The sequence below is a fragment of the Dermacentor albipictus genome, unplaced genomic scaffold (assembly GCF_038994185.2).
Source record: "Dermacentor albipictus isolate Rhodes 1998 colony unplaced genomic scaffold, USDA_Dalb.pri_finalv2 scaffold_14, whole genome shotgun sequence".
In the NCBI taxonomy this organism is placed as follows: domain Eukaryota; kingdom Metazoa; phylum Arthropoda; class Arachnida; order Ixodida; family Ixodidae; genus Dermacentor; species Dermacentor albipictus.
This window is the reverse complement of record NW_027225568.1, coordinates 14632915-14657535: the sequence shown is the minus strand read 5'-3', so window position 1 is coordinate 14657535 and position 24621 is coordinate 14632915. Positions and strand designations below refer to the sequence as shown.

The following is a 24621-nucleotide window of genomic DNA, read 5'->3' as shown; positions in this document are numbered from 1 at the left end:
ATTTAATATCAAATCTTTGGCTCCAATGTATGTGAAGAAAACTGTAATTTATGCACTTACGTATAGTGTTCTTAGATACGAAATTAGCTTATTTGCGTCATGTCCTTCCCGTTGGCATTGCCGAATTGATAGCATCATAAAAAACATGTTAAAGAGCATTGTATATAATTGTCATATCCCTCCCGGGGCCGACATTTTCAGCTTCTTACGTCTTCCTTCATTCCATTCTCTTTTTGTACAAACAGTTGTTCATCGCCACTTTTGGAATTTATAATTTTTAATGAAGTATGATCCTAAGCGGAAGTTGCGAAAAACAATTCGATATTTTGTACCACGGAGTCTAACAAGGTATGGAAAGGCAAGATGGTGTGTTTATGTGCCGGACATTTTTAATGGGCTACCAAAAGAACATTTTGCTGTAAACTCTAAGCGGAACCTAAAAACTCATTTGAGAACATTGAGTTGACTCTTTTATTCTTTTACAGTTGTGCTTAGATGTATGAGATTATCGATTATAAGTTTTGTTTCCTTGGAGTTAGTACGGATGTCCTTGATACTGGTTTTGTGATTGCCTTGCTTTTCTATTTCTTCAGCTGAACCTATTGTTGCTTTCAATGTTCTGCTTGTTGTTGCCATTTTGTAACTTCTGCCGTAAACTGCCGGGCCCAGTCCTTCAAGCCTCCTGTTGGCTTTGACGGGCCTGAACCTCCCTGTATCCTCTACAAAGTGGCAATAAATATTATTATTATTATTATTATTATTATTATTATTATTATTATTATTATTATAAAGGCAATCATAATAAACATAAGCGTGTCTCGAGGCGACCTGGGCGACACGTGTTAAAAATTGTTTGATTAATTAAATAATTTTATATACGTGAATTCGATCATAACGACGAAAGTTTATGATGAGATCGTTAGGTAAGGGTTTTCTATACCCAAATGGAAAGAAAATATCGCATGGAGTACGTCCCTTAGCACGCAATAGATTTACATTATGCAGACGAAGTAACGCATATGCAGTGGGCGGTAATTTCGTCCAGTATAGGTAAGCTTAAAAACATCTTCCAGATTGACATTCCCGGCGGGGGACACTGTATGGTTGTGTTGAGCTTTCAATGTTGGCACATTCCTGGCGCAGCATTTCCCGAGCCAAAGGTTAAAGGGACCTCTCAAAGCATATGGAGCATGCTGTGACGTATTCCCAGCCGAGGACAAAACATTAGCAAAGCATACGTGACAAAAAAAAAACGTTTGGAAGAACTCGGAAGCAGTATTTTGTTAACTTGTTTGGGAAGGAACTAGCGTATCTAATGCGGTCTGGATTGGTTGCGCGGACGATCTTGTTTTTTTCTCGCAACTTGCGGGGATGTTCTCGCTTGAGTGCCCGGATAACGGCTCTGGCTTTTGACTCAAGGTCACTTGAAGGTCGCCGACAATGGGAGCTAAAAGCATTTTATGCCTAAAGGGCTGGTTATCCCGTAATTGAGAGTAGATGTAAACATGAAATGCCTACCCACAATGCAGATCGGCTGGAGCAGATACTAGCCACACTCTTCAAATCGCTGTAGTGCACGTTCGCAACAGCACACCCCACCACACCGCACCCTGCCATACTGTGCACTGGTCCATTATCGAGGCAATAGTTTCCTGTCAAAGACAGAACCTCACTACAAGTCTTGTCTCGGTCAAACAGTCATTCGCGACGCGCCGGTTGCCACCGGTGCACCGGATGCGCCGCGGACCTCGCGGACCACTGGCGCTAAAAAGAGCACACGCTACTCTGTCTCAGCGCCAAAAGATGGCAGTCAAGCCGATATTGCCCTATATATGCCTTTTGGACGTCGCCTCTTATTGGAAATGACAAATAAAACTTATATTCGCGTATGTATATTCGCGTACTATATTCGCGTCAACACTCCGTGGCTATGAAGGGAAAGCTACGGAGATAAAGTGAAAGCGCTTGCGAAAAGAGTCCGGTGTTTTAATCCGTGATGGTTTGCGCTGGGGAAGACAAAATGTAAACACCCGATTGGCAACAGTTAAATAACACAGAAGACACGACTTAATAAGAAGGTTTACTTATTTTGAGGCTTTTCCCTTCCGCGTCTGGGGAAACGCGAAACGGTCGAACGTGAAAACTGCGTCGATTCGGCGTCTGTTCCGAGCAACCGAAATCACGGTCAAGCGCTGCCGAACTACTTGGCGCAGCAGCCACGCGTCCGTAGCTTTCCCTTCAGAGCCACAGAAAGTTATCCGCGTGTATAGAAGCTTCACCTTGAGTGATACTTTGAAGAAACATTTGTAAGAACTCGGAAGCAGTATTTTTTGTAACTTCTTTGAAAAGTAACTAGCGTAGGTCATGCGGCCTTGACTGGTTGCCCGGGTGATCTCGGATAACGGCTCTGGCTTTAGCTCAAGGCCTCTTGAAAGTCGCTGACAACGGGAGCTACGATTTCATGCTTAGACATGCCGCTGTGGGTATCTTTTGCGACAGAGGCTGTAAAGGCCCTCAGAGTTCGACATCGCCAGCGTTCAATTCATTTGAAGGAATTTATTTGGCATGAATTTTACAAGAAATATTTTGCATGTTCCACATCAACTTTCGTCCACAATATAGGAATGGATTCGTTACAAGCTAAAGAACAAAAAGAGTTCCGGACACTCTCTTCGAGGGAGTATCTGCTTCTCCGATATTTCACTCTCTTATCTGAGAATAGATCAACCCTCTTTGAAAGAGAGTAAAATAACACCTCCTGACAGAGTTTATTACTCCACCACAAGGGAGTGCTAGTACTCTTCCGCAGAGCGCTAATACTGTCCCCACAACGGTAATAGTACTCTCCCAGACCGAGTGCTTCTACACTTCTAAACCGAGTACTTCTACTCCTCCAAGCCGAGTGTTTCTACTCTCCCAAACAGAGTGCTTGTACTCCTTCAGAACAGAGTGCTAGTACTCTTCCCAAAAGTGTGAAAGCACGATGTAGAGCCATGGTCACGTTAGAAGGGCTTCACAATAGTTACATGTGGGGAATACTTGATTCCTTCATGAACAGCTCCTGCACTTATGCTTGGTGAATTGGATGTAATCTGTAGTCACCGAGTAACTCAAATGAAAATTTTTCTCTTTTATAAGGTCAAATCTTTATTGATCAGTCACAAGACAAACTGAATGTTAATTTGAGAAACATACTGACAAACCCTTCAAATCAGATCACAATGATGCCCATGAACTTTACAACACATCTTGTAATAAAACATAAGTATATCCTCCAAAGTTTTACAGTATTACAGTGTAGCAATATCATTTATTTCTAGTTGGCTCCACCTTCTCAAAACTGAAGTATACAATGGAAAGTTAAACATAAAACAAAGGTGTAGAAACTTACAAAGTATTGACACTACGATCAAAGAGGAATATGCGCCACATTACTGGCCAGCAAACGCATTTCTGGCAAAAACTCATGCACTTATATGGCAGAGGTTGCCAGGTGAGCTGCTGAGCATGGGTCTCGTAGCGTCGATAAAGCGTGCAAGAAACTTTTTTATCTGCCATATTGTAAGACAGTAGCTCATTCGATAACGGCCTGTACAGCGTATGTATGTTGCTGACTGAGAGTATAGTGAATTTAGAAATGTGTTATTAGCTAGACCTGCGGCCTCATGTGAGGGCGCAGGTCTAGCTAGCTTTTCTTAGATTTCAAATAAAGGTATTCATGTATAGGCTACACCCCAATGTTTCTAAGCGTGTCTTGTCGTGGTTCTACAGCAATATCCTGCCCGGTCTCAATGCAGTGCTGAGGCGTATCACATTTTCCAATTCGGTTGACCTCCTCTCGAAAGTAGTTTTCTGGTGCTGTCGCGATTGACTCGTTACACTTTCTCAGAAATAAATAAAATAAAATTTACAGTATTATCTAGTGTGTATAAAACTGCAAGAGCATTGTCATTAAAATCTTGTCCATCAAATTTCTTGTCATATATGGTTGCTTTTCGTTCCCATTACGGTAAGAATGCCATACTTCTGAGGATATATCATCAGAAGCCAACAAACACTCACAACAAGGACAACATATGGGAAATTACTTGTGCTTAATAAATGAAACAAAGAAACGAGAAATAAATGGGAAATAAAGTGGATGAAAAACAACTTTGTTTTTTTTGGCTTCTTATGATATGACTAATAAAAATTGGGCCCCTCGGTTAACCCCCTTTTTTATCACTTACTACATAACGGGGGTCTTGAATCCGGCAATTTATCGTTTCTTTTTTTCATTTATTAGGCACAAGTAATTTCCCCTATGTTGTCCTTGGTGTCAGTGTTTGTTGGCTTCTTATGAGATGACTAATAAAAATCGGGCCCCTCGGTTACCCCCTTTCTTCTCGTTTATAGTACTGAGGCGCAGCTTACATAGTTACAACATCAATTATTGTGACCAGTTGCAAATACAATGGGATTAAAATATAGCATGGCTTCGGGTGTGAATCAAAAATCAGATGTGATCAATATATGCATCAAAGGCGACATAAGCATAAGTACAAACAGAGAAGTGCACGAAAAAGAAAGACAAAGGAGCCAATCATAAACTGAGAAAGGCACCTTACTGTTTCACATATCCCTTCCATGCACGTGGATTTTGCATGTGGCTATGCATATACTTGCACAATGAACCAACTACTTGAAACCAAAGCTTTTTTCCAACTGAAGTGGTTAAGATGCGCTAAAGAAAAATTATTGCGCTTCACTGAATCTTTTCTTTGTCTCAAAAGAAGTACGTATGCGTCTGGGAAGATAAATACATCGCCTCACTGTGCACTCTATCTTAAGTCCAAAAATCTACGATGTGCAAAAATCCTTTAATTTTATTTTGCCTTATAAAAATTATGTCCGTAGAAGCAATCAAACAAAGGGATGTGAACGTTATATGTCCACATCCACCAATTGATAAACAAGTATTCTACTCAGATGCTCTCAGTTCATTGCATTAAACACATCTCTGCCTCCACTAGCATACCTGGTTGGCAAGTAGAATTAGTCACCCTAATCAAAATATCAAATACCTGCCAAAAGCTATCATGTGACTAGTTCACAGAAGGAGAAACCACAATTTTACATTTCTAAAATAATTTTCTATAGCAAGTGACTCTGTGGCTTCTAATACGTAAGGTGCGCACCATGGTGTACACAGTTAAAGCCTTAATTGCTCCTTGCTTTCGCTTCGGTATGCACGAGCGATTCTAATGAACTGGTTTCGTAAGCATGTACAGTGCTCACGGAATGAAACACGTCAATTTAGGGCTATGTAATGCGCATACTTTCGTTTCAACCGGCAGCACTTCGTGTCACATCGACGTAATTGTGGCGCGTACACTTACATCGGAGTCCTCTTCACCTTTGGTGACCAAATTCCTAGCGACATGACATGGTGCTCTCGTGTACTTTGCACATATGTAGGGTTCTACTAAACGCTCCATGTCCTATTTCATTCCGTGAGCACTGTACGTAAGCGATAATAACTTCTTAAACATGGGATACTCTGCCTCCAATGCTCCTCTTTCTGAAACCTAAAAGCAAGCCATACTTCTAAAATTACGTGTAAAAAAAGATAAAATTAAAGACATGACAGTCTGTCTGCTTAATGTCAGTATCTAATATACAGAATGACAGTGGTTTGTATTTGCACCCTTGCATTCACGTGCTGTTAATTATGTAAGCACCTAACCAAGCATGAGCTGTTGCTTTTTAAAGTGAACACAGGCACCATGCTCATTGCAAGTATGGATTATGTCACTAAGCAAATATGCAATTTCATTGTACCTATATTTTTTATCGCATGGATATATCTGTTCAGAGCCAAGACAAAAAGTAGTAACTTCTAACAAAAGTAATCAGCTATCCTAACACAAATATCCAACTTTTCAATTACACTTACTCATTTGTGTTTGTCTCCAGAGAGCATACTTCATCTTGACTTTCCCATCAGAGACATCCCAAAAATATACCATGTTAAGGTGACTGTCTAGAGCACGTGGGAATTTTCATCTTGGTATGGTATGGTATGAAGAACTTTATTTAGGTCCTGAGGGATCAGTCTGGGACTGATGCGGGCCACTCCCACGTCGGTACAGAGAGGCCGAGCCCCTCTGCTATCACACGGGCCCTCTGGACAGCCCTGAGCTGGTCCGCCAGCACTTCACTGTGCAGCATTCGCTGCCACCACTGTTCACCTCGAGAACCATCACCGGCCAACGCCAAGCAGCGCCACAGCATGTGTTGTAAATCGAGCAAACCCCCACACTTACTACAATAGACTGAATCCCCGCAGTCCGGATTAATTTTATTCATGATGACAGGGTTAGGGTACGTCCGTGTCTGCAGAAGCCTTAATGTAACCGCCTGCGGCCTATTTAATTTAGGATGTGGCAACGGGAATGCCCTGCGCCCTAAGTAATAGTGCTTGGTGATTTCGTTGTAGGTTAACAGTTGGTCCCTGTACTCAGGAGCGGGAGATCCAGCCCCTTCAGGGAGTACACGGCACACTAATCCTCGTGCCTCCCTGTGCGCCACCTCGTTGAGGTTACGCGGGGCTCCCTCCACTGTCCCCATGTGCGCCGGGAACCAAGTAACGGTATGCGAAGTGATATCCCTACCCTGCAGCAGTCTGTTAGCCGGTTCCGCAACAAGTCCTCTCGAGAAGGCTGTAATCGCAGATCGCGAGTCGCTAAACACCAAAACTCTTCTAGAATCAATTAGTGCTAGAGCAACAGCCACCTGTTCAGCAACCCCCGGATCTTTGGTATAAATGGAAGCAGCATCTCTAACGCTCCCTTTGCCATCTACTACCACCACCGAATAAGCATTTTTACCATTAATCCATGCGGCGTCAACAAACGCAGACTCCTCCTCCTGATCCTTTGCCTCTCGTAACAAAGCCCTAGCTCTCGCGACCCGCCTCCCTACATTGTGCACGGGGTGCACATTCCGCGGAAATGGACGAACCATGATATTTGCCCTAAGGTTCACGTTCAACTCGTGTAGGGGCGCCCTATCATGCGACACAGCCACCGATTCTTCAATTGACTCTAATATATACCTACCCGGTGGTGTACCTAGCAACCGCTCCCTCTGTGCGGAACGTTGAGCCTCAGCAATTTCATCTAAAGTATTATGCAAACCCAGTCGTAACAACATATCGTTTGACGTAGTCATAGGCAGACCAAGCGCAGCCTTGATGGCTTTTCTGATTAATGCATCCAATTTATTTTTCTCCCCCCTATTCCAATTTAGCATAGCTGCCACATACGAGAAATGACACATAATAAATGCGTGAACTAAGCGCATTGCACCTTCTTCTCCTAAACCCCTATGCCTATTAGAGATCCTTCTTATAAGTCTTATGGCCTCCTCCGTTTTCTTGGTAATACGCTGAATGGTTCTAATGTTCGATCCGTTTGCTTCAAGTACAAAACCCAGGACCCTGATTGCTTCAACTTTGGGTATCACCGACCCTTCCCCAGTATGAATTCTAATGCAAGGCTCAACGTCCGCTACCCAACCCCTCGGCCTACGACCTAGTTTCTTAGATTTGAAGATCAACAACTCCGACTTTTTAGAGGAGCACTTGAGCCCCATGAGACCCAGATACTCCTCCGTAAGCGTTACCACCTGCTGCAGCCTAGCCTCAAGCTCTCCATCACTACCACCGACACTCCATATAGTAATGTCATCCGCGTAGATAGAATAGCCAATATCCTGGACAGTGTCCAGTCTATTAGCCAACTTCGACATCGCCAGATTGAATAACATAGGCGAGAGTACGGATCCCTGCGGAGTACCACAGCAACCCAATTTAACGACTTCCGATTTTATCTCCCCAAACCTGAGACATGTCTTTCTATCCGTAAGGAAAGCCTTGACAAAATTGAAAAGCCGCTGCCCCAAATTCAAGTCCGATAGCACCTGTATAATGAAAGAATGTCGGATTTTATCGAAAGCTTTTTCCACATCAAGTCCAATTAGTGCCTTGATATCCCTTGTTCGCCGGTCAAGGATCTGATGCTTAATCCTGATCATAGCATCCTGAGTCGAGAGGCCGGGCCGAAATCCTATCATCGAGTGCGGAAAGACCCCATTGCCCTCAACATAACGCGTTAGCCTATTTAAAATGGCATGCTCAGCGACTTTTCCCAAACACGACGTCAGGGAAATGGGTCTGAGATTTTCAAGCCCTATGGCCTTCCCCGGTTTGGGTATCAGAACAGTAGTTGCCAGTTTCCACTCTTCCGGGAAAGAGCCTTCCTTCCAGAGGCAATTGATCTGCCGCGTAAGGAACTTAATTGACCCATCGTCTAAATTCCGCAGCATTTTATTCGTAATGCCATCCGGCCCATTTTCATCTTGGTGTGACGCACTTTATTTTGAAAGTTTTGTTGACATTTACTGAAATGGTGACGTCGAGGGCTCGACGGAAGCCCGCCTGGTCAGGATGAAGCATGAAGCAAGAAAACTATGGACACCGACCAAAACAAGTACTAAAAGAGGATTAAATCTAAAGGACGTTTCGGCTTCCCTACGGAAGCCTCGTTCACATTGGGATGAAGGAAAGTTCACGGAAGCTTATCTATGCTTCAGAATGTTACGTAAGCAGCGCGTGTATGACGGTGGGAGGATTCCCTCATTTCGATTGCGCGTGTGACGTGTTCCTTGTATCTCCAGCGATTCCAGATACAGCCGCGATTTCAGGTTTCTTTCTTGGCAGATATCTCTCGAGCGATCCCAGTTAATCTTGTGACCCATTGCATCCGTGTGCTCAGCAAGGGCATTCGAAACTGTGCGTTTCTTTTCGACATCTTTCTGATGTTCCCTCAGTCTCTGTTTGAAGTTGCCCGATTCAGCGATGTATGCGTAGTCGCAATCTGTGCACGGTATCTTATAAACTACGCCGGGAAACGATTCTCTCGGAAGCCTGTCCTTACCGCCAACGAGTGCTTGCTTCAGCTTACACACGGGCACGTGCGCGACCTCATCGTCATAACTGCCTAGAATGCGAGACAAGGTTTCGCTTATCCTTGGAACGTAGGGTGAGAGCGCGCTTTCTTGATAGGGGATTAGCCGGACGGACTGAACTGGACAGGCGGCGTTCCACAGCACTCAAAAAAAGACGTGGGATAGCCGCTTGCCAAGAGATCTCCTGGCACGTGGTCCAAGTCTTTGGAACGACTTTCTGCGGAGGTGCAAATGCGGTTCGCATGCTTCAGCAGGGAGGCAGCAACCGACGTTTTGTGAGCGTCAGGATGAACGGATTGATAGCTCAGGTAGCAGCAGGTAGTGTCAACTGTAAATTGGATGGCCTTTTCCTGACTGTTTAGGTGCGCAGTGAACGAAGCCAAAGCGCTGCGCCAAATCACTTTTGGCCCAGGACTGGAGGACGCGAGAGCATGACTTTCCAAAAACTCCATTGTAAGATTGGCAGCACTAAGAGAGACGGATGCCCCCATTGCAGTACCGTGGACTTGCCTGAGAATGACTTTGTCGAAGCAGAAGTACGTGTTTACAAGGCAAACACAAAGGAGCCTCTTGAGGTCGGGAACGTCTATGGGCGACCTGTTAGGCAAAGTGCTGTCAGATTCTAAAGCAGAAGTGCATGCTTCTACAGCCATGTCAGTCGGAATTGAGGTAAACAGCGACACCACGTCGAACGAAACCATCACCTCGTCCTCATATAGAGACACGTCACGAACTTTTTCAATAAAGTCGCAGGAGTTCCTCACATGCATGGAGCTCATCCCGATGAGTGGAGGTAGAAGCTGGTGCAGGTATGCGGACAATTTGTAGAGAGGGGAGCAGGTGTAGTCAACGATTGGACGCAGAGGGACGCGAGGCTTGCGAACCTTCAACAAGCCATAAAGTGCAGGTGCTCGAAATGAGGGAACCCTCCCCTCGTCATACACGCGCTGTTTACGCCACGTTCTGAAGCATACTGTTACGAATGGCCGTGTGTAACGACCGTGTGCCGCACAACACCCCCTCGGCGCCGCTATGACTAAACGCGATCGGCGGACCAACTATTTTTAGTGAAATCGCCAACGCCTTTCCGGTTCGACTGAAGCAGGGAGAATTTCTGCAAGGAGATGCTTTGCGGTGCCCTCTCATGAGCCTTTGAAGACTCCAGACAATGAACAGCCGCGGCTGCTGCTGTACGAGGTCAGCTCGGGGATTAGGAGGCGCCAGCTCGGGTCAAGCACCGTGACCACGAGAACCCACTAACGTCGGCGTGGTCAGTGAAAGCAGTGCGGCATTGTGTGTAAGCCCCCCCCCCCCCCCCCCCCAAAGGCGGTTAGGCTACGATGACTGTGAACACTCCGAGTTTGTAGCAGTTGGAACGTCCGTTTTTCCGTCACCTGGGGATCTAGGGAGGAGAGATTGTCGCACACTCAGCAGCTGTTGTGCGGCTGCTGAGTGTGCATTCCTCTTGCAGTCATGTTATACCGATGAACTTTGACGTTCTCATGGACATACTGTAAATAAACCCACATTCCCCGTTCTCGATGAGAAGCAGTCCTTCCCTTCTACAACGTCCCAAGCGTGGACAAGTTGGATGACGGCATAGGCCAGCTAACATCTATTTCATGCCCGACCCAAACTTAACAATACCCAAGTTTCCGTCAACATTCCTTCATCCCATTGTGAACAAGGCTTCCGTAGGGAAGCCGAAACATCTTTTAGATTTAATTCTTTTTTAGGACTTCTTTTGGTCGGTGTCCATCGCTTTATTGCTTCTTACTGAAGTGGTACACCCAATATACCCACATTCCAGGTTCAGTTTCTTGCCCAAATTGCATGACAATGTATTGTGATTCAATGGCGTGCGCTCCTCTGCACTACGTGGAGTCGCGCTGGGCTGGCTCTTTGACATCCCTGTGTCCTTCCAGCTGCCTTATTGCGTTATATAAGGCGAGTGGCTTAAAAATATCGTGTGCGAAAGTCAACACGATGACATGGTGTAAAACAACATCAAGACAGTTTAGAAATAAGGTCACGGCACAAAACAAAGTCGTATCTCAGTCTTCCTACTAAACTGCATGCGAAACATCTCATCATCATCTTCATCACAATCATCAGCCTGGCTACGCCCACTGCAGGGCAAAGGCCTCTCCCATACTTCTCCAACTACATCAGTCATGTGCAAATTGTGGCCATGTTGTCCCTGCAAACTTCTTGATCTCATCCACCGACCTAGCTTTCTGCCACCTCCTGCTACGCTTCTCTTCTCTTGGAATCCAGTCCGTAACCCTTAATGACCATTGGTTATTTTCCCTCCTCATTACATGCCCTGCCTGTGCCCATTTCTTTTTCTTGATTTCAACTAAGATGTCATTAACTCGCGTTTGTTCAATAACCCAACACGCTGTCTTCTTATCCCTTAACGTTACACGCATCATTCTTCTTTCCATAGCTCGTTGTGTCGTCCTCAATTTAAGTAGACCCGTTTTCATAAGCCTCCAGGTTTCTGCCCCGCGGGTGAGTACTGGTAAGGCACAGCTGTTTAACACTTTTCTCTTGAGGGACAATGGAAACCTGCTGTTCATGTTATGAGAATGCCTGCCGAACCCACCTCACCGCAATCTTATTCTTTTGATTATTTCACTCTCATGATCCGGATCCGCGGTCACCATCTGCCCTAAGTAGATAAATACCCCTACCATTTGAGGTGCCTCATTACCTATCGTAAACTGCTGTTTTCTTCCGCGACTGTTACACATTACTTTTCTGCATATTAATTGTTACACCCAGCCTGCCGCTTTGCCTGTCCAGGTCCGTGAGCATGCACTGCAATTGGTTACTAAGCAAGGCAATATCATCAGCGAATCACAAGTTACTAAGGTATGATCCATTAACTCTTATCCCCAATTTTTCCTATCCAGGTCTCTGGATACCTCCTGTAAACACGCTGCGAATAGGATTGGAGAGATCGTATCTTCCTGCCTGACGCCATTCTTTATTAGGATTTCGTTACTTTCTTTATGGCGCACTTCAGTGGCTGTGGAGCCACTACAGATCTCTTCCAGTATTTTTACATACAGCTAGTCTACACCCTGATTCCGTAAAGTACCCACCGCGGTTGCTCAGTGGCTATAGTGTTGGGCTGCTGAGAACGAGGTCGCGGGACCGAATCCCGGCCACGGCGGCCGCATTTCGATGGGGGCGAAATGCGAAAACACCCGTGTACTTAGATTTAGGTGCACGTTAAAGATCCCCAGGTGGTCGCGATTTCCGGAGTCCTCCACTACGGCGTGCCTCATAATCAGAAAGTGGTTTTCGCACGTAAAACGCCATAATTTAATATTAAAGTCCAAGGTGTTCGTGATTCTATTTGCGATTACCTTAGTAAATACTTTGTAGGCAACGGACAGTATGCTGATCGGTCTATAATTTTCCAATCTTTGGCGTCCCCTTTCTTATGGATTAAGATTATGTTGACGTTCTTCCAAGATTCCGGTACGCTTGAGGTCACCAGGCATTGCGTATTCAGGGTGGCCAGTTTTTCTAGAACAATCTGCCCACCATCCTTCAACAAATCTGTTGTTACCTGATCCTTCCCAGCTGCTTTCCCCCTTTGCATAGCTCCCAAAGCTTTTTTTTACTTCTTCCCGCGTTATTTCTGGGATGTCAAATTCCTCTAGACTATTCCATCTTTCATTATCGTCATGGGTGCTACAGGTACTGTATAAATCTCCATAGAACTCTTCAGCCACATGAACTATCTCATCCATATTAGTAATGATATTGCCCGCTTTATTTCTTAACGCATACATCTGCTTCTTGCCAATTCCTAGTTTATTCTTCACTGCTTTTAGGCTTCCTCCGTTCTTGAGAGCATGCTCAATTCTGTCCATATCATACTTCCTTATGTCAGCTATCTTACGCTTGCTGATTAACTTCGAAAGTTCTGCCAGTTCTATTCTATCTGTAGGGTTAGATGCTTTCATGCACTGGCGTTTCTTAATCAGATCTTTCGTCTCCCGTGATAGCTTACCGGTATCCTGTCTAACGAAGGTACCAACGACTTCTATTGCACGCTCCTTAATGGTGCCCACTAGATTGTCGTTCATTGCTTCAACACTAAATTCCTGTTCCTTAGTTAGAGCCGAATAGCTGTTCAGTAACTTGATCAGGAATTCCTCTATTTTCCCTCTTACTGCTAACTCATTCATCGGCTTCTTATGTACCAGCTTTCTTCCGTTCCCTCCTCAAGTCTAGGCTAATTCGAGATCTTACCATGCTATGGTCACTGCTGCACACCTTGCCGAGCGTGTCCACATATTGTATGATGCCTGGTTTAGCGCAGAGTATGAAGTCCATTTCCTTTCTAATCTCGCCATTCAGGATCCTCCACGTCCACTTTCGGTTATCCCGCTTGCGGAAGAAGGTATTCGTTATCCGCAAATTATTCCGTTCTGCAAACTCTACTAATGACGCTCTCCTACTATTCCTATAACCTATGCCTTATTCCCCCACGGACTTGTCTCCAGCCTGCTTCTTGCCTACCCTGGCAATGAAGTCGCCCATAAGTATCGTGTATTTTGTTGTGAGTTTACCCATCGCTGATTCCACGTCTTTATAGAAGCTTTCGACTTACTGGCCATTATGAGTGGATGTAGGCGCGTAGACCTGTACTACCTTCAATTTGTACCTCATGCTAAATTTCCCAACAAGACCTGCCACCCTGTCTTTAATGCTATAGAATTGCTGTATGTTACCAGCTATATCCTTATTAATTAGGAATCCGACTCCTAGTTCTCGTCTCTCCGCTGAGCCCCGGTAGCACCGACGTATCCGCTTTTTAGCACTGTATATGTTTTATTTGTCCTCCTAACCTCACTGAACCCTATTATATGCCACTTCATCATCAGCCTGGTTACGCCCACTGCAGGGCGAAGGTCTCTCCCATACTTCTCCAACTACCCCGGAGAAGTGCTAATTGTAGCCATGACCGGAGTAGTTGGAGATATCCCATATAATGCCCGCTAATTCCTCCACTAGCACGGCTAGGCTAGCCTCACTAGATAACGTTCTAGCCTTAAACGTTGGGCAGGTTCAGATTCCAATGGCGGCCTGTCCGGATCCAGAGATTATTAGCTCCCTCTGCTGCGTCACAGGTCTGACCACCGCCGTGGTCAGTTGCTTCGCAGCTGCTGGAGACTGAGGACAGGGGTGTGATTGTTGTATTAATGTAGGGAATTGTGGCCAAGTACTGCACTAGGGTGGACAATCCTGCTCTGGTAAGGAAGTGCGTTACCACTTTTGGTCACCGGGGTCACGCCGCACTGCAGACCTGTTTAAACAATTTTATCAACACGCAGATTTTTTTTAATGCGATGGAAACTTGCGCGGCACCGGGATTTGAACCACGGTCCTTTTACACGCGAGGCGGATGCTCTACCTCTACGCAATCGCTGCACGTCACGCGAAACATCTAAATGACTGCAACAGTCAACTGCTAAACTAACTTCAATTTTTAGATTTAAAGAAAAAAAACCTACAGTTCATACTTCTTCAGCACCATTGTTACAATACTCCTACTAATAAAGAGAATATTTGTTATTGTCAGATGTCATAAGTCTGTCATTAGTCTGGTGTGTCACAAACACCACTTGTGACACATGCTATGTACGTGCCCAGTGTGCACCCCGCACTATCTCTGGTTGTGCCACTGCTCAAGCCGTAATTTGAGGATCATGTCCGCAAACATGATGCTCAGTAGGAATGAAAATATGGTCCACCAGTTCAATGGATATGACTGGATGTGCCTATAAGAATGGGCAACAACGCTTGTTCTGGCAAGCTTACCCACATTTCAATATTAACAAGAAACAGTCCACTGCCGCCTGCACCTAAGCTTACTAAAAGCCATGAACATATTTTCATTCATGAGGTGCGCACGGGAGTTCATATTTGACAGACTCGACTACTGCCGCAGTTTCAAATCTAGCATATTACATTGTTGAAGGCGTGTAAAAGATACAGTTAGACCGCAGTCAGCCTATTAGACCAACTCGTTGTTCTTTGTAGGACAGACGACTGGTAACACGGAATTGAAGCAACATTTTATTTTGATACTTTACTTCTCCACTAAAAATATTAAAGCGATAAACACATTTTTATCTGCCGTACAGTAGCAAAATGCACACATTATGCGTGTAACCCCCAGAGGATGCGTGAGTTGGCTGTTCACAGGACATAACTCTGAAGCGTCAACTCATATTAGCAAATGCAGAGGCAATTCCAAAACAGTAAACATATGCGAAACGCGCCTGCAATTGTACTTCCACACAGCAGCCATTATATTCGATGCCGATGCATAACTCGCTGCTTGACAATGCACCGAGTTCGTACACATAAGCGCCCTTTGAGATTCGTGGCATGCTCGAAAACCGCAACAGGAGACCTAAAATCAGACATATAATCACACCAATTGCTTACATGAGCAAAAGCAGCTCATTCTTAGGGCTAAACCCCATGAAAGGATTTTATGCGCGACGGCGACGAGCGAGGGCTTCGAGCGACAAAATGGGCCGTCGTTTGAACAGATCGCTCGGTTCCGGAAATCTAGAAATAGTCGCTCCTCACCCACAAGTGCTTTGAGCGACTAGCTAATAGCGCGAAGGCGGAGCTGGATGTACGTACATCTCAAATACTACCGATTGTCGCACGGAACGAGCTAACGGTTGAATTTTTATACGTGCAAGGATAAGAACCTACTGCAAGACCTCCTGAAATATTTTACGCTGCTTTTTACAGTAAAATACATCAACTTAAATCACTAAAGCAGGCGTCATGCGTGATTGCAGCCCTCATATCGGCAACACCGGGGAGGCGTCGCTCAAAATCGTCGCTCGCATGGAAAACGACTTGGAGACGACGAGCGAACGCGCCCGCCATCTCCATCGCGTCGCTTGTCGCTGTTCCGCTTAGGATCGCTTATATAGGGTTTATATTTTATGCATCATAAAACATTCATTCCTCATGCGTTTTCAGTACGTTCAGTATGACGCGCCCAACTGAGCTCTTGCAGCGTGAAGCTGAATGCCTGCGGCAAAGCTTCTAACTAGCACTGGTGCGTCACGTAGCTTCAGTGGTCGCAGATTACCCATGGGCGAAAGACACCGTCAGGCACGCGTATTATTTATAACGAAAGCATTCCGCCAGAAAAATGACGCCTTCTGTTATGTGACTCCTTATTTGAATAGCGTTCCGTACACAGTAGACTGCCACACTGAATAAATTCTAACACACAAAACGCACGCTAAGCACGCTTCGCATAGGCTCCGAATCATGGGCTGGTGAACGAACCATTTAAAGCCTCCTTTCCCTACGTCTTGATTAACGTACCATGGTTCTGGTAGAGTTTGCGATCTTCAAAGCTATTACAGATAGCGGCAAGTGATTAAATCACCTATAATTATCGCGACGACTGGCTTTTTCGACTGGCATCGAGAGACACGGTGCGCTTGACTAGTCCGTTGTCGATCGCGTTGGCTAAGCGCCGCGACGACTTCCTGGTGATAGCATGTCATATACACAGAATGTGCACCTAAGTTGGAATTCACTTACCGTAGAGGATTTGTTGTTTTATCCAATGAATGACGAACAACTGTAGTGTTTTCGCGGGGTCGCGAGATGGCTGACACACGGTCTCCTTTGGATGGCCTTCGTTGCTGCTTGCTGCACGGATCACCTTTCTCCGATGATGTGCTGTTCCGCGATGTTGTGCGCGCGCGCGGTGTAGCAACTCCGAGTGAAAAAGTAGAGCGCTCGCTACGCGTTCCTTTCAACTGTGGCTGCCTGTTCTCTTAGAAGCAAAACGGTGTGTTCATTGCTCAGAGTGCGTGAGTGATACATTGCCATGTTCGAGGCCAGCCTCCTAGAGTTGAAGCAGAAGATTACGCTACGTTTTGTTCTCAATTGCCGCAAGAGAAGAACGGGCATTCTCCTCTCTCCCAGATGGGCAGAGTGAAAAGCACATTTCACTCTCTTCTTGCTGACGGAGTGAACAATTCATTTCACTCCACTCGACATTTTGCGGGAGTAAAACAACTCTTTGAAGAGCAAATCGCGCCCTTCACTCCTGCGATACCTTCCCTAGTTTCGAGAGTGTACATTCGCCTTTGGTTGTACGTAGATGCGACACTTCACACATGTCACTATATACGGCGTCACTAACATAAGCGCTGCTCTAGTCCTGTGTCAACAAAAATTTTCTTTGAAATGATGTTTGCTTTTTCTGTATGACTCCTTAACTATGGTCCATTTTCTTATAGGAAAAGTTGGCCCGTCAACAATTCGTACTTTCTTCGCCAATATGTTTGTCCCAAATGTACTAGAAAAAAAAGGCTTTTATGGGGATCTTTAGCTGCAGCGCCACCATGCCACGAATTCGGCGTTCAGGTCGTCAGTCATCTGAGCTGAACGTTTATTTAGCGACGACCACACTTACTTTTGTCGGTTGTTAACGCAGGGCTTAAACAGACGCGTCTTTCGGGAACCGGAAAGCTGACCAGACGAACATAAATTGTTGAGGAAAAAAAACTGTAACTGTTTGTCATTTTACAGGTGCATCGCTTCCAACGAGCAAAAACCGCACAGTGAAATTGCCAGTGAAGCACCAGGCAGTGCCACGCCTTTTCCTGCATGCTGTTCGCAGAGGCTGCTGTGAAAGGAGAAGCACGACAAGGACACAAAGTTCCCTTCATGGTCGCCAAGCACCGGATGGGAGAGCGCCAATACGAACCCAGGAAATAATAAAGGAAAATTATGACGCTGCTATAATATTGTCAAGGCATGTTTTTAAGAGAACGAAAATGAAGGAATAGGTAAACGTGCTGTGCGGATATTCGAGCTCGATAATTGCGCTAGAACGGCAGGAATTGCATTGCCTTTTTTTTCTCACTTCGTTTAACTTACCGGACTTATACATTCTTGTTTTAACAAGAACTCACACGAACATTCACTTTGCAAACGTATTCACTCAGCTGTCTGCGAACACTGTAGGTCTAGAGATTCAAGGTAGTCACGTCAGTGACTGTTTAACAGTCTCCTAAATAATTCTTCTGAATATTTAGCCAGATTGCAAAAAAAAGAAATTCTAGGCATACTTGGGCAATTCCTCCGGTTTTAAAGTTGTTTATTTCGAATGTAGCAGTCTCTCACAGCGGACACTGCCGTTTTATCAAGAACAACTTGAGCCGCCATGGTTGCTCAGTGGCTATGGTGTTGGGCTCCTGAGCTCGAGGTCGCGGGGATCGAATCCCGGCCACGGCGGCCATATTTCGATGGCGGCGAAATGCCAAAACACCAGTGTACTTAGATTTAGGTGCCCGTTAAAGAACCCCAGGTGGTCGAAATTTCCGTAGTGCTCTATTACGGCATGCCTCATAATCAAAAAATGGTTTTGGCACGTAAATCCCCATATTTTTTTTTAATTAGAAGACGTCGCAGAACACAATAATATGCGTATAATGAATACCTTCTTCCGCAAGTGGGATAGCCGAAAGTGGACGTGGAGGAGCCCGAATGGCGACACTAGAAATGAAATAGACTTTATACTCTGCGCTAACCCTGGCATCATACAAGATGTGGACGTGCTCGGCAAGGTGCGCTGCAGTGATCATAGGATGGTAAGAGCCGGAATTGGCCTAGACTTGAGGTGGGCACGGAAGAAACTGGTACATAAGATGCCGATCATTGAGTTAGCGGTAAGAGGGAAAATACAAGAATTCCGGATAAACTACAGACCCTGTATTCGGCTTTAACTCAGGAAGAGCACCTTTGTTGAAACAATGAACGACAATCTTATCGGCATCATTAAGGAGTGTGCAATAGAAGTCGGTGGTAACTGGGCTAGACAGGATACCAGTAAGCTATCGCAGGAGACGAACGATATGATCAAGAAACGCCAATGTATCAAAGCCGCTAACCCTACAGCTAGAATAGAACAGACAGAACTTTGGAAGCTAACCAACAAGAGTAAGACAGCTGACTTAAGGAAGTATAATGTGGATAGAATTCAACATGCTCTCAGGAACGGAGGAAGCCTAAAGGCAGTGAAGAATAAACTAGGAATTGGCAAGAATTAGATGTATGCGTTAAGAAGATGTATCATTACTAATATGGATGATAGTTTAAGTGGCTGAGGAGTTATTTCTTCTTTCTTTCTTTCTTTATTGATACTGTCAGCCCTTACATAGGGCCATTACAGGAGTGGAGAAAAAAATAAATAAAACAAACAATGTCAACACATTTGAATCATACAACGTACAAAAATGAAATTACATTACATATACAAAACCAAAAAAAACCAGTCAATGTACCTTGAGACATGTAAAATAAGAACATACACAGATAATAACAAAATCAAAAAATAAGATGATTCAGAAAGTCAGATCATTAACGGACCGCGCCCTCAGAATAAATGATGGCACGCAAATTTTCAGAAAACTATTTAAAGAGGTAGACTGAACTACGAAATCGGGAAGCATGTTCCACTCTTTTATCGTTCTGGGAAAAAAGCTATATTTAAATGTGTCATTATGGTTTACCGGAGGGGGAATATACATGCTGTGGCGATGTCTAGAAGATTCGTTATTAGAAATTTCAAAATAGTTCGTCCTATTTATTTTTATTTCATTAAAATAATAAGGAACAGGAACTTCAGCCTATCATACTTAGTTCTTAATTCTAAATTGGGAAGATTTGCAAGCTGACATAGTTTTGAAGGGGAGTGAAGTCGACCATATTTGTTGAAGATGAATCGAGAAGCTAACCTCTGAATTCTTTCGAGTTTCTTACGGTTTTTCTCTGTGTAAGGTTCCCAGACAATTTTCGCGTACTGAATGATTGGTCTGACCAGTGTTCTATAGGCCAAGTTTTTAACTTCAGAGGTTGCTGTGTGTAAATTTCGTCTTAGGCTCCAAAGCGCATTATTCGCCTTCTTACTTACTTCATCTACATGCCTATTCCAGCTTAAGTCACTTCTAAATAATAAACCCAGATATTTGTGTTCCTCTACTTTTTTAAGCTTGTTGACATGTATACTATAAGGAAATAGCAGGATCTTCTTTTTTCTTGTAATAGACATGCTTACTGATTTAGTTGGATTTATAACCATTTGCCAGTCAGAATACCATTTCATAATGTTATCAAGGTTGCATTGCAATTTAATTTGGTCACTGGAAGATTCTATATTATTATAGACAACACAGTCGTCAGCGAATAGTCTTATTGGAACAGAAATGTGAAGACTGGACCTATGCGCGTTTATTTGAACGTACTGCTGACGGCACTGTAAGTACGATGTAAACCACTTTGTGAGGTTAGGATTCTTAAACACAGTATTAATTTTGAACAAAAGCTTGGAGTGGAAAACTTTATCGAATGCTTTGGCAAAATCCAAATAAATGAGGTCCATCTGTCCACGGGAATTTATCGTTTGTGAAGTGTCATGAACCAATTCAACTAATTGAGTGATCGTAGATAGTCCTTTACGGAATCCATGCTGCGCAGAGGATAACAATTTATGCATTTCAAGGTATTGTGACACGTGTTTGGCTATGATATGTTCCAGAAGTTTAGAGCATGTACTTGTGAGGGAAATTGGTCGGTAATTGCTAATGTCTGAAGTGTTCCCAGTTTTATGAACTGGAATTATTCTTGCTAGTTTCCATGCGGTAAAGAAAGACCCATTCAATACCGAGGAATTAAATATTTTTGTAAGGAACTTAGACACCCATTCAGCATACCTCACTAAGAATTCGTTAGGAATAACGTCTGGTCCAGGGCTTTTTAGTCTTTATATTGAGTAAAAGGTTTAGAACACCTTCCTCAGTTATCTTAATATTCGAAATGGGAGGGCGGGCAGAGAATTCACATACAGTAGGCACTGTTTCATCATCCTTTGTATAAACCGACGAGAAGAAAAGATTAAATTGATCAGCCCTTTCAGCATCATTAATTCCGGGATTAGAACAGCTCTGCTTATTAGGCGGATTGACATAGCGCCAAAACTTAGCCGGTGCTTCCGAGAGGAACTTCGTCAATGTTACATTGTAAAATTGGCCTTTCACCTCCTTAATTAGCCGCTTCAATTCTTGCCTCATTTCCGTAATTGAAGTTTCGTCATCTGTATACTTACTTTGAGAGCATGCTTTCCATTTTCTTTTAATTTTCCGTTTTGCCTGAATGATTTTTCGGTTCATCCAAGGATTTGTCTTTCCGCATTTTTTATTCTTCTTAGGAACAAATTTATCCATGCAATGAGTTACTACACTGTAGAAGAAATTCCACAAATCATCAATGCTCACATCCGATTGATACAAGCAGGTAAATGCATCAAAGGAGCTTTCGAGATAGTCTAAGACACTCACATCATCTGCGGATTGAAAATTCCAAACTCTTTTCTTTTGGTTACCCAGTGAGGGGGATGGAAGCATACTGAAAGTAGCTATTGGAATCTTGTGGTCTGATATTCTGTCTTCTACGTGGCAATCCGTCAAAAGCCCTACCAACCCATGCGACACTAAAATAAGATCCAAAATAGATGAGGTTGTCTCCTACAATTTGCTCTAAATCATAAGAGAATGCCAAGTCTAACAGCTGTTCGCAACTAGCCACGTCTACTTCCCCGGGTGAGTATGAGCTGCAATTAATTCCCGGTAAATAAAGTCGCCCAGAAGAAGGATATTGTCTCCTTCTCGAAAATTTCTTTCCATAAATTTCCTTAGGCTGTTCATTTCATCAGGTGTGGTATTTGGGGCCCTATATACACCTTCAATGTAAACTGTTCGATCAGCAAGTTTAGTTTTAATCCATACAGCTTCGATACTATCCGGTTGTTCAAGGGTAGTACACAATATGCTTTGCTTAACCAATATGGCTACTCCTCCACCTCTTGTTCCTCGATCCCTTCTAAGTGCTTTGTAACCAATTGGCACGACTTCGGCATCTTTGATATTGCTATGTAACCATGTCTCCGTTATGACAATAACGTCAGGTTCATGTTCCAAAACCACAGCTTCCAATGCATCGGTTTTGTTTATTATGCTCCGCGCATTTATGTTTATAACCTTAAAGCCATCCTGTTTACCTTGTTGGAGTCAGTTGCCAGTTTCAATTATCCTCAAAATTTGGTCATCCATACAATACATTATTAATTTTCAGTTTATCAAAGACAAGTTTGGCCCTAGGACCTTCTTTTCTTTCCTCGGCACACGTGTCCCACAGTTTCTTTCTAATTTCTACTACACCTTTGGAGTAATATTCGATAATGCTTATCTCTGTATCCTTAAGCTTGGTACAATTGCTCAAAATCTTTACTTTCTCCCTGAAGTCCGCTAGCCGAAAGATAATTGAGCGGTTTCTACCAGGTGTTTTCTTTCCAAGCCTGTGAATTCTTTCAATGGAGCTTACCTGCACCTTCAGAATGTCTCTGAAAACTTCTTCAGTGACTTTTTTCATCAGTGCAACTTCATTCTCCTGCACGCCTTCTTGCATGCCTCTAATTATTAAATTATTTCTTCTAGATCGGTTGTCCAAATCATCAACCTGTCTAACAAGGCTCGTCGCGCTTTCATCCCACCTGTCAACAAGCGCTTCAACGTTTGTGAGCCGGAGCTGAGTATCGTCAAAGCTTTGTAGTTTCTGTTCAATTGCAAGAAGTCGTTTTTGCATTTCAAGCATTCTTGTGTCAGAGCTGGCCTGATTTGACTAAACCTCAGTAAGTTTCGACAGGATCTCCTTCTGGTTCTGGATTACATTTGCAAACATCGCTTCCGTTACCGGTCCAGGATTTTCTTCTACATCGCCCGACAGCTTTGAGATTTAAACAGTACGAGTGGCAGCCACGATGATAATGGAACAGAGAATAGTCTAGAGGAATTTGAAATCCCACCAGTAACGCTAGAAGAACTAAAGGAAGCCTTGGGAGCTATGCAAAGGGGGAAGGCAGCTGGGGAGGATCAGGTAACAGCAGATTTGTTCAAGGATGGTGGGCAGATTGTTCTAGAAAATCTGGCCACCCTGAATACGCAATGCCTGGTGACCTCAAGCGTGCCGGAATCTTGGAAGAACGTCAACATAATCTTAATCCATAAGAAAGGGGACGCCAAAGAGTTCAAAATTATAGACCAATCAGCCTACTGTCCGTTTCCTACAATGTATTTACTAAGGTAATCGCAAATAGAATCAGGAACACCTTTGACTTCTGTCAATCAAAGGACCAGTCAGGATTCCGTAAAGGCTAAACAGCCGACGTTTTTTCGACCACCGGCCTCTTACAGTGTCATTGACTTGACGTTACATTCAACGGACATCCTCGCATCGTCAACGACTAGCAAAGATAGAATGGGCAGTGATCATTTTCCTGTCTTCGTCAACATTGCTGGATATAGAACCAACGGCCGCAGATCCTGTCCTGTGACGCATTGGGATACGTACAGGGACAACCTAAGCGAATCATCTGGAGACCTGTTCGCGGACATGCTACGTAGCAAGAGATTGGCTACCGCTGAGCTGAAGCTACCCGACCACTTCCCCGCTCCGGATCTAAAGCTCAAAAATCTATGCGCTGCCCGTAGAAGAGCGGAACGGAGGCTGATGAGGACGAAGGGTGACCCACCAATGAAGACTATATACAACAGGATTAACGCAGTGATTCGGCGGTATACAAGGAAACTAAGAAGAGATCAATGGGCATCATTTTGTGCAAGCCTATCGGTCTTCACACCAGTTCCAAGGATATGGTGGGTCGTTAATAACCTTGCTGGAAACTTTCGACCACACAAGCCATTTGAAGCCCTAGCATTGAAGTTAGGCAAGACACTCGCTTGTCTTGCGAATGCGTTCGCTGAAATATACTCTTCTGGCAGGTCAGCCAGCACAACCGACCCGCCTCCGCCACTATCCTCGTCCCTAATGGATGCTCCTTTTACACTCAGAGAGCTGGAACTAGCCATGAGCAGCCTCCGACGTCGCTGTGCGGTGGGACCTGACCTTATCAGTAATCAGATGCTGACTAACCTACCGGTTGAGAGGCGGCGTGATTTGCTGGCATTTTTCAACCAAGTCTGGGCCAGTGGGGCTATCCCACATTTATGGAAGGTAGCATGGGTGGTACCGGTTCTGAAGCCTGGAAAGAATCCTGCAGCTCTGGACTCATACAGACCGGTATCACTGACCTCGTGTGCAGCGAAGCTAATGGAGAAGATGGCATGCACAAGACTCACTTGGTATGTCGAGCAGGGTCAAAAACTACCATCGTGCATGACTGGGTTTCGGCAGCGTCTAAGCGCTCAAGACAATGTGCTGGACCTGCTAAGCCACATAGAACATTACAGTGCGGATGGCCTGTCGACACTTGCTGTTTTTATGGATGTCTCTAAGGCTTACGACTACGTGTCTCGAAGAGCCATCATCAGCCAGTTACAAGCTATAGGCGTCACGGGTCATCTCTTGCACTTCATACATACGTTCCTTAATGATCGTCGCATCAGAGTTCGTCTTGGCGACACTTTGAGCGATGAAATACGTATATTTCGTGGTGTGCCACAGGGGAGTGTTTTATCT

The 24621-nt window shown here is 44.4% G+C and overlaps 1 protein-coding gene across 1 annotated transcript in view; it reads left to right on the top strand.

Moving 5' to 3' along the window:
* Positions 1-17821, top strand: part of LOC139051783 (uncharacterized) — a 57705-nt gene extending 39884 nt beyond the window's left edge. Inside the window, exon 3 of the mRNA XM_070528774.1 lies at positions 17617-17821. Coding sequence (XP_070384875.1) covers positions 17617-17719 — 103 coding nt within the window. The 3' untranslated portion in view covers positions 17720-17821. The remainder of the gene's footprint in view (positions 1-17616) is intronic.
* The last annotated feature ends 6800 nt before the right edge of the window (positions 17822-24621 follow it).